This window comes from Ursus americanus, chromosome 12, assembly GCF_024610735.1.
Source record: "Ursus americanus isolate L20-20 chromosome 12, mUrsAme1.1.p, whole genome shotgun sequence".
In the NCBI taxonomy this organism is placed as follows: domain Eukaryota; kingdom Metazoa; phylum Chordata; class Mammalia; order Carnivora; family Ursidae; genus Ursus; species Ursus americanus.
The window spans coordinates 59,666,440-59,677,736 of record NC_142138.1 but is presented as its reverse complement, the minus strand read 5'-3'; the positions used below and the strand labels follow the sequence as shown (position 1 = coordinate 59,677,736).

Below are 11,297 nucleotides of genomic sequence, written 5' to 3'. Positions count from 1 at the left end.
TTCTTTGTATGCTTTTTTGCTTTTTCCCACTTCTCTCAAATTCTTCCATCTATTATAAAGCAAATTTGAAGATTTTTACATAACATTTCATTGGTGGGCTTATACCCAACAAATTAACAATGACAAAAGGATTCCCTTGATGAAGTTACAAGCTGTGGAAGATTTGAAATAGTAAAGTTAACCTCTGATACAGTATTAAACTTATTTTTACATATAAAAATAATACACAGTGGGATATTTTATTCAATAGGATACAATCTTTAAGATCAAGAGAGAATATACAAAACTATTCTATGTAGTCCGATGTAGTTTGCTGTAGAGTAGGAATAAATACATCTAGAACAGAAAGTGTGAGGTCTGTTCTTAGAGAAATTACCAATTACTTAGGGGTTTAAAGCCAAGTGTTCTGTAGGTACAGGCAGAAAGGAGCTACTGTTGCATTTAAAACAATGTGGCTATTATAAAATAAAAGTCTTAAATCTATAAACAATAACAAAAACACACAAACCAAATGAAAATGTACTAAAATTTAATCATCCATAAAAGCTGTAATTTAATCTGACAGTAAAACACAAGAAGCAATATTAGAGTTGGTTTAGTATATTATATATTTTAGCTTTGAAAGCCATAGAAATCAGTTATCCCAGTTTTTTTTCCTATAAAAGACCCATTTTTTCCAAAGCATTATGCACAATTTTAATTAGAATATAATGACAGAATGATATTTCATAATTTTTAAATATAAAATGAAGTCAATGACTCAAAAAGTTATCTGCTGCAATGAGTTTGAGGGGAAATTTCATAATCTATATCATTACAGATATAAAGTATAATGGTTCAACTTTTAGTGCCTGACAGGGAGGAATCATGATAAAAAGGTCAATATGAAATCATTTGATTATAGTAGCAATATCTAACATTTGAAATGCATCCATGCTCTTTTGTATAATCATATTAGAGTCAAGTATATTTATTTTCACATCTGTTATAACTGCTATTGCAAAGGAGAAATACTATTGTCTTATCTTCCAAGAGATATACACAGAGCAATTTTTTTTTCTCCAGGGAATTTGTGCAAACCAATATAAGATTTAAATTCTTCACATAATATATAAAACAGGAGAAGCCTCTTCAGATTTAATTTTTGAAGTCTGGAATGCTGGCACTTCCCAATTAGGCAACAGTTCTTCATTCCTGTAATCTAGAACATCGAATAGATATATATTTATATATATACACACACACACATATGGTTAATCTCTTGGTGTCAGATGGTAGTGAACAAGCAGATATTCAATCATATAGAAAGAAACAGATATCAGCTGTTACTAGACAACTAAATTATACTAAAACAGCTACAGTAACAGGGCTATTTTAAACTCCTTTTGAAAATATTTAAAAAATAGTTTCACAATGTGACAGTCCTGTCTGTAAAAAGGAAAACACTATTTTATTTCTATCCCATTATCATCTTATTTTTATAAAAAGGAAATGACACCTGTACATAAAATTTCTTTATCCAACCATTTCAGGACTATAGAATGTTAGGATTACCACTTTTTAAAAAAGGTTTTATTTGAGAGCGAGCGAGCACGAATGGGGGGGTGGGGAGGGAGACAGAGTCTCTTAAGCCGACTCTGCATTGAGCACGGTGCCTGATGCAGGGCTCGTCGGGGGGGCTTGATCTCATGACCCTGAGATCATGACCTGAGCTGAAACCAAGAGTCAGACACTCAACCGAATGAGCATGCAGGCGCTCTTAGGATTACTACTTCTTCTTTTTTTTTTTTTAATTTTAATTTTATTTTTTTTAAAGGAACTTTTTTTTTTTTTAATTTTATTTATTCATTCGACAGAGATAGAGACAGCCAGAGTGAGAGGGAACACAAGCAGGGGGAGTGGGAGAGGAAGAAGCAGGCTCCTAGCCGGAAGAGCCTGATGTGGGGCTCGATCCCATAACGCCAGGATCACGCCCTGAGCCGAAGGCAGACGCTTAACCGCTGTGCCACCCAGGCGCCCCAGGATTACTACTTCTAATACAGGTCAGGACCAGAAGAAATGACACAGAAAGAGGTGACCCCCATAAGCAAGGGCAGAAGACTCCACATTAGTTGTATTGCTCAGCAGAAAAGAATGAGGTTAAAGGAAGAATTTCCTGAAGATGAATTTCTCTTCCAGTCTTTAGAAGTGGGACATACTAGAAAGAGACTAACATGTTTCAATACAATCTTGCTTAAAGGGTAGGGTCAGATACACCGCCTTCAAGGTTCATGTACTCTTACTAAAAACATATGTAGCTATTTAAATTTACCCCTTATCTCAGTACTTTTCAAGTGGGATCAACATGGCACTTCCAGTCTATAATCACTCTGTGATTGCTTTGCTTTGCCAAGTATTCTGACTGCTATATGACCCGTTATTTGGTATTTCAAACATCCACAGAGATCTCAGGTGACTTATTAAATATACTGTTAGGCTGAATTACATATCAGAGCCTAAGAATTTATACAACCAGGATGAAAGTCTTATTTCTAGAGGTAGGCCAAGATCTCTCTCCTCTGTAAAACACAATACACTGCAGGGTGTATATGAATGAATTTTCATCACAGGCCAGGAGATGGCACCTCTTCCTTTAAACATAAGCTAAAACATTTTCTAGAGAATTGGAAATTAAACTAGGGTCAGCTAAGGTAATGGCATCAACGAGACAATCAACTATAGTTGACTTAACTAAGAGAGTTAAATGATATAGTTCAGAACGGGAATTAGAGTCCTATTTTCCTTACCTTTGCACCCTGACCTAAACAAACACACCAGCAAATTTTAAAATAATCACCTCCAGGGAGCTAATGATTTATAGTTGTTGAATCAAGATTTCATTAAAAGCCTAAAGCAAACATTTGACCAGAAGCTGTCTTCCTTAAATCCAACCAGAGGCAACCCCATGCTCTTTCCTCCTTTCTGCCCATTTTCCTTGACCTTCACTTAAAAAGGGGGGGGGGGAATAACCAAGAAAATTAAATTAAATTAAATCACATTAAATTAAAGGGGGGTACAATTACTTGGTTGTTTCCCTGAGGAGAGAGATTCATCCGTCTCTAAGGAAGCACACTTTAGTTAATTTGGTGCTCTGAAAGAGGTAATCGGCTTGATGGACCCAAGAGACTTAACAAGACTTGGTGTAACCAACTCTCAAGTGGGAACAGTAGACTTTCCTCTAACCGGACCCAGATCAGTCATATGCACGTAACCAGCATCAAATTACCTCATAAAATCACTTCATCAAAGTATTCTACGATGGTACAGTTTGTAGCGTTTGTGAAGATAAGTGGAAACTGTTCAGGGGATCTCATATACATAATTAGAGAAAAAGAAACAAATGGTCCCGCAGGGCCTGGTTTCTCACTTGACAGGCAGCTTCAATGCTACCACTAATTTCTCTCCAATGGGTTCACTTTAATGAAAACTTAAGTGGTACTTAAAGTCAACTACCACCTAGAAGCCTACAGACAAAACATTTCAAAGAAGTCAACCTAGACCCGAGAGGAAATGACTACCAAAACATAGCACCAGAAACCCAGCAGAAATGGCTTGAGTTGGGGCGCCTGGGTGGCACGACGGTTAAGCGTCTGCCTTCGGCTCAGGGCGTGATCCCGGCGTTATGGGATCGAACCCCACATCAGGCTCTTCCGCTATGAGCCTGCTTCTTCCTCTCCCACTCCCCCTGTTTGTGTTCCCTCTCTCGCTGGCTGTCTCTATCTCTGTCGAATAAATAAATAAAATCTTAAAAAAAAAAAAAAAAAAAAAGGATTGGAAGTTCCAGTGTCAAATCCCTTAAAAAAAAAAAAAGAAATGGCTTGAGTTAAAAAGACTGATAATACCAACTCTGGGGAGGACGTGGAACTCATAAACTGCTAGTAGGTGTGTAAACTGGTACAATTACCTTAAAAGACTTTTTAGCAGTATCTACTAAAGCTATCTGTGTATATAGTGTATAGTCTGGCCACTTCGTTCCTAGGGTACATACCAAATGGTATGATGCATATATGCATACAGACTGATGCAAGCATGCACAGAATTATCCATATTAGTTCTTGAAAAGGATCCGAATGTCCATCAGTAGCAAAATACATAAATATACTGCTTGTACAGTCAAGCAATAAAACTGAACTACGGCCATATGCTACTGCAGTAGTATCCTTGTTAGGATAATTCTTGAAAACCTATTTTTGAGTAGAAGTAGCCAGACAGAATACCTGTTTTTGTTAATGTTAAGCTCAAAGAGACACCAAGACTAATGATGGTGTTAGAAATCAGGGCAGGGGTTACCCTGGGGGAGGAATGACTCTTATTGATACACAGAGCTGTGTTCGCTTTGAAATAACACATCAAATGTGCACTGAAGCATTTTGTTTCAGATGAACCACGTTTGACTTTAATTTGGCAGGAATTCAGGGGTGACCCTGGAAGGAATTCTACCTATTCAACCACTATTTTTAGAATACCCGTTCTGTCGCCGGCACTGGGGACACCGTGGTGAACAAAACCATCTATGGTCCTTGTCCTCAGACAGCTTACAATCTCATGGGGAGAGACAAATTATCAACAGATGAACACATCACATCTGCAAGATATGTATCACATTTACAAGATACCGAAACCTGGAAATACCCTAACACTGAAATGGGAAGTGGTTAGGGGTGGGGAAAGCCCAAAATAAGAGCATGAGCAAGGCATTTGTTACGCTTTCAGTATCTTACCTGGCTCAGAGCTGCTGCTTACCGTGGGTCTAAAGCAGCAGACAGGATTTCTTTTTAGGCTTCTTCTTTTCCACTGGTGTTTTCCTATTTATCTGTCTGACCAGGTCATAAAATATCTAAATAAAAACAAGAAGAAAAAGTCTTATTCAACAAACACTTGCGATCTTGCTCCACAAAACCATCCTGGTTCTGTTAAATGTTATTCTGCTCTTGCATCTGTATTTTGCTGCTTTATTTTAACTGCAGGTTTCTTAGAAGCTCCAGGTGGCTCCCAGTCAGGGTAAAGCAGGACTTACCAAGAGACCATGAGGGAAAAAACTTGCTCTTAGATATTCGGTATCAACTTAAGAAAAAAAATTAGTAGTGAAAAACAAGGTAGTGAAGTTATATTCTTCATGGAATCTTCTAAGCTTCAAAACATAATCATTAAGGGAATTGTTAATGCTCAACTTGAATCTTCACATTTTATTTTTTAAAAACTTCCAACTTGGGGCGCCTGAGTGACTCAGTTGGTTAAGTGTCCAACCCTTGATTTCAGCTCAGGTCATGATCTCAGGGTCCTGGGAGAGAGCCCCATGACTGGGTCCCTGCTCAGCGGGGAGTCTACTTGTCTCCCTCTCCCTCTGGCCCTCTCCTCGCTCTCGTGCACGCTTGCTTTCTCAATCTTTAAATGAAAATATGTTAAAAAACTTCAAACTTACAGAGAAGTTGCAAGAATACCAAGGACTTGTGTATATTCTTTACCCAGATTCACCAATTAGTAACATTTTGCCACGTGTACTTTATCATTTCTGTCTAAATACACTCTTATTTTCTAAAGCATCTGCGAGTAGTCTGCACACAAGAGGTCCCTTAACGGCTGAATGTATGTCTCCTAGGAACAAGGATGTTCCTCCGTAACCGTGTTGCACTTACACGTTGAGTACGTTCGAGCACCGATGTTACTCTGTTTCATCTACAGCGCAGATCCCAATTTTATTAGTTACCCCAGTAATGTCCTATATAGAATTCCTGCCCCCCATCCCCCCACAGGATCCATCTAGGATCACATACTGCATTTAATTTTCTGTCACTTTAATCTTTTAAAATCTGGAACGGTTCTTCAGTCTTTGTCTTTCATGAAAGGCACTGTCATTTCTGAAAACGGATGGCTAGTAACTTCACAGAATTCCCCTCAGTTTGGGTTTGTCTGATGTTTCCTCATGATTAGATTCATGTTATATATTTTTGGCTGGAATAGGACAAAAGAGATACCGTGTTCCTCTCAAGAGACCACATGTAAAAGCACATGACTTTTGTTTGCTGCTTTTGGTGATATTAATTTTGGCTAAAGTGAGAAAGAGAAAAAGCGTGTGACCTCAATTTGAAGTGACAATCTCTGTTAATACATCTTCTGTACTCATTTTGGATGAAAAACGCAAGGCATCAAAGATAAAAATACAATAGTACTTACTTCACAGAGGCAGATTATTTTAATTCTGATATGTTTATATGTTTCATAGTGCTAAGTATGGCCAAGTATTAGAACAATTAAACAACAGATCAGCTGAATTTGGTTCTTTGCTATGAAATGCAAATACTTATTAATGACCTGAGAAGCAAATATCACAGAATCTCTTTACTATTACTCATCTGTAATAAATAGCACTTTGTAGAAGTGTATCAAAAGGTCCTAGCTTTTAGGGGCATTACAGGGGCAAACAACAAAATCTGAATATGCACTGAACAGGGACTGTGTAAGTAACAATTTTCTTGATTGTAATAATTGTGGTTGTGTAAGAAAATGTCTTTGATCTAAGGGTACATACAGTAATATATTTAGGAGTAAAGGAGTATGATACGTGAACACTGACAAAATGTTAACTGGTGAATCTGGATGAAGAGTAAACAAATTCTTATTGTTCTTACATATTTTCAGTAAGTTTTAAAAGTAAAATATTTTTAAAATCGTTTCTTTAATAGGGTGCTCAGATAAAACAACTTCTATTTATTTTTTAAAATGGTCCTAAGATTACAAGGTTAAATTATTAAAAGGAAAAAAAAAGCCACTATTGAGTGATTTATCCCAAAGCTTTAAGTGATTCATTTATATTCTCTTCTTTCTGCTCCATCCTCCCCACTGCCATCTTCTTCAAACCATTTAACTTCTCTATTAATCTTATTTCTAAGAAAGTTGAAAACACCGGATTTATGAACAAAACAGCAGTCTGTTTCACAACTCTGAAACCCTCTAAGAACTTAATATGCATAAGCCACGAACAAGTTCTTATTTGTTCCCTAGCCTTAATGCATAAGCTATAAGATGAAAAATTAAAAGGACGAACTAAAATAGTCAAAGAATCAAAACCACACGTTTCTTCATGCCATCCGGTTTTGGGTCTGTGGTACTACACTAACTGACTCTGTACTGACATCCTCAATGACGTCTTTGGCAAACGCTGCCCACCTCACCGCAGCAGCTGGTCCAGGGATGAAGGGAAGTTCAAACTGTACTAAGTATTTGGTTAGATACGCTCAGAGGCCTCAGCCTAGGTTCTTCCTCATCTCTCTGAACTACAGAAAAATCTAAAGGGAACACAGAATGGTTTCTCAATCCCTTTGCCATTACCCAACTGGGATGTCTTGATTCCAATTATTATTCGAGCCTCAGCAAAGAACAATTAATTCTTGATTAAGACTGATGTGATTCTAGTATTGCTATGTCCCACTTTCAGAACATAGTAAAAATGGTGTGGAGAAGAGTTTAAATATATATATTCTGATACAGGTATCAGGGAGTTAGAGGGCTACTTAGCCAAGCACTATGCCCCTGTGTGATTTGAAATTTGAGTCCAACAGAAATCACATGTATATTTACAAAGCATTAGCTGGCTGAGGAACTATTAACTATCAAAGGAACTCTGTAGCTGGAATATTAGGCTATAAAGAGAAACATTAAAAGAAACTCAAATATTATACTCTAGCATAAAGTTTGTATATCCCTCAAAAGACTGAAGATCCTTAAATAGCTAATGTATTCCATTCTGTTTTACTGTTCTCCATTTTTAATAAATCCTCACACCAAGGTTTAACAAGACTGCTGTGAAAATGAAGCTCTGGGGCACTGGAGACTACAATCCAGGAGGCTTAGCAAGTAGCAGGTGAATTCCCACAAACATGTAATGCTTTAAAACGAAGGAACACCTCTAGTCCACAGTGCTCACTGGACCCTGGCCCACCCCAGCCCCAGCAGAGCCAAGTACTGTGAACCTGGTGGGCAGGTACCAGTGAGGGTGAGGACAGGGACAGCAAGGAACCAGATATCTAAGGCCAATCATCCTGCAGGTGGTGACCCTGCACTACTGTTTCCCTGGCCAAGCTCACGCATCAATCCTAATGTTTTCCCCAAGATTTATTTATTTATGAGACAGCGAGTGTGCGAGGATGCACGAACCCCCTGCTCAATGCTTTTTTTTTTTTTTTTAAGATTTTATTTATTTGACAGAGATAGAGACAGCCAGCGAGAGAGGGAACACAAGCAGTGGGAGAGGAAGAAGCAGGCTCATACTGGAGGAGCCTGATGTGGGGCTTGATCCCATAACGCCAGGATCACGCCCAGAGCCAAAGGCAGACGCTTAACCGCTGTGCCACCCAGGCGCCCCTGCTCAATGCTTTTATCTCTGTTTTCTCTTTCTTTTCTTTCTTGAGAAAAGACTATACTAAAACTACAAATTTTAGGGGTGCCTGGGTGATTCAGTTGGTTGAGCGTCTGCCTTCAGCTCAGGTCATGATCCCGGGGTTCTGGGATGGAGCCCTGTATCAGGCTCCCTGCTCAGAGAGGAGTCTGCTTCTCCCTCTCCCGCTGCACCCCCCTCCGCCTTGTACATTCTCTCTTTCTCTCTCTCGATAAAATCTTTAAAAAAAAAAACTTAAAAATTTTATTTTTTTCAAAATAACATCTATAAAACTGTAATTCCACAAGAGAGAAAGGTGAAGCTAAAAGCACATCATACTTCCTTGCATTTACTTGGCAGTGAAAAAGAAATGACTACTGAAGATCTCAGCAGGACTTGTTCCCCACCAGGATGTAAACTTCTCTAGGGCAGGAAATAGTGTCTGTCTGGATCACTCTTACCCCAGTGCCTAACACACTGCCAGAGACATAGGCACGCAATAAATATTTGCTGGATGATGATATTTATGAATTTTTTTACGTACTTATAAAAGTTGGTTTTACCTAAAAAAGCAAGCTGTAACGTTCTTGGTTATTTGAAAACAGAGGATTTGTACCAAGCTTAATTTTTTTTGCCTGTCAGATGTTTAAAGTAACTTAGTTAAACAACAGCCTACAACCGTAATATTAAGTCAAGGAAAACTGACCTCCAGACCCAAAGGCCAGAGAGGAACAGCAAACAAAAACAAAAGATGCTGATAACCTAAGGCACTCGTAACTCTCACCGATGTGATAAGTGAGCTGAACTGGCTGATTACCTGTGATGCCACAAATGACAAGCCAACTGGCACGTGAAGACTTTTGCCTGAGGGGAAAGGAAAGAAGCCTACTCTGGTTGGTTGGTTGGTCTTTTAAAAAGCTTATGTTAAAACTAACAAAAGCAAAGAGAACTTCTGGAGGTTTTGGTCGGTTGGTGGCAGCAGGTGGAACTGCACGGATCTTTCAGGGACCCAGGAGGGTATCGGATTGACACCCAGGCAGTGAGCATGCTTATTAAGCAGTCCTGTCACAGCTACGTTCTCAGGATGGTGGAAGGCTTAAGTCACAGACAAAAAAAGCCTTGGGCACCTGCCACATCAGGTCTCAAAGAGTGGGTGAATTCTAGCTCCATGTCCATGCTCACAGATTCCTCTCTTTGAGTCAGAAACCGAAGGAGAGCATGACTCAAAACACCAAATTCTGTGATATCCATGAGGTAATATCTTTCTGTATAAGTTCATAAGCTCAATAACAACTTTGATTTTTGTCTTTTCCTACTTGACTTTACAACCTCTTTACACACGTGTCTAGGTAACTGTTACAGTGCAAGGGTGATAGGACACTTTGCATACACCACCTTCTGGCATATCACTCAGGAGCTTAGCAGGACTTGAAATACATTGTTTAATTTCAACTTTCTCTCTGCCAGTAAGGTAAATATTAAGTGTCCTCATCACAGCCATCAAAGTGGTTTTACACAAGTGAGAGAATATGGTTTCTAGGAATTACTTAGTGTTCTCTATACATGGATAGAATCATGACCACTTAGAAGAACAAAACTTTTCTTCAAAAAATCTGGTTTTGGCTATTAACTTAAAAGAAAGGTAACTAAAAAGGCACTTGTTTGTGCTGCCTCCAGCTGTAGGTTACCTCATTAACGTTGATCTTTGACTTCGCAGAAGATTCTAAAAAGGCACAGTTACACCACTGTCTTGCTAAATTCTGACCCTGTTCTTTGCCAACTACTCGCTCATCTTCCAGGTCACATTTATTGCCAACCAAAATCATTGGAACCTGTGGGAAGGAAAAAACAAACCATATGAGCACTAGCATACTTGTCCCTTAGCCTCTTTTAAGTAAGCAACTACCTGTCACCAACTGAAATATATTAGGACTGTAAGCTTCACCAAGTGTTAAAAAAAATTATATGTATGCACACTGGGGGAAAGAAGGTGAATGGAGGGGCAAGAGACAGAAAAAATATGGCAGAGATCCTACTACACTCATTTGCTAAATTATTTTAAGGATATAATGGCATAATTCTCATGTAGACTACTATTAATAGCTGAATTCCGAGTACAAAAATCTGAAGGAAAAGAAACCTCCCGCAACGCAGAGAAGAATGTATTCACTGGGCCCAACTGTGGTTTAAGTGCTTCGTCTCACAGGTCCAACAGATTCCAACAGTAGTTGGCAAGACCGACACAGTAACAGGTTCTACTTCTATATCTGACGTTAGGTCTGAAGACCAATTTAGGTGAGATGTTAAGAAGGAATAACAATAAAAATAGAGCCACAAAGCAGCTATGCCTTCCCTTTCTCCCCATACCAGAAATGCTGCCCCTACTTGCAATAAAACAAGTTGCTAACAGACTGTATCACACCCTTAGATAAAAGGTGTCCACAGAACAAAGTCATTTGTGAGGAGATGGACACACACATAAGAAAGGATTTAAGGGAGGTGGTGGATCTTGTACCTAAAATAGGCAATTATCACATGTTTGATGAAACATACTAGACATCTGCAAGTCCATCTTTTTTAGTTATGACACGAGATAAAGAGATTAACATTACCAGAGGTCAGTGATTTGCATATAATTGCCTATGAAAACAGAAGTCTCCTAGATAAATTACTCATGGGAAGGCAGAGAACTATTCATTAGGTTACGGGTGATCATGAGTCATATGGCAGAAATCCCTTCCGCCTACATTATTGCCCAAAGTTAAGGTCCTGAGCAGGTGCGTATGTTCCCATTAATAATGAGAGAGAACACGCAAAAACAGAAAGAAAGGTACAAATGAAATTTTATATCCCAATTTATACAGCTGAAAAGGAACTCTCTGTA

General features: G+C 38.7%; 1 protein-coding gene across 3 annotated transcripts in view; it reads right to left on the bottom strand.

Annotated features, from left to right (window-relative positions):
- Positions 1-512: 512 nt before the first annotated feature.
- Positions 513-11,297, bottom strand: part of RAP1A (RAP1A, member of RAS oncogene family) — a 74,474-nt gene continuing 63,689 nt past the window's right edge. For all 3 annotated transcript variants that reach the window (XM_087866169.1, XM_045801506.1, XM_087866170.1), the window contains exons 6-8: positions 10,102-10,245; positions 4,761-4,876; positions 513-1,201 (exon numbers count right to left, since the gene is read on the bottom strand). In XM_087866169.1, coding sequence (XP_087722295.1) covers positions 4,790-4,876; positions 10,102-10,245 — 231 coding nt within the window. In that variant the 3' untranslated portion in view covers positions 513-1,201; positions 4,761-4,789. The remainder of the gene's footprint in view (positions 1,202-4,760; positions 4,877-10,101; positions 10,246-11,297) is intronic.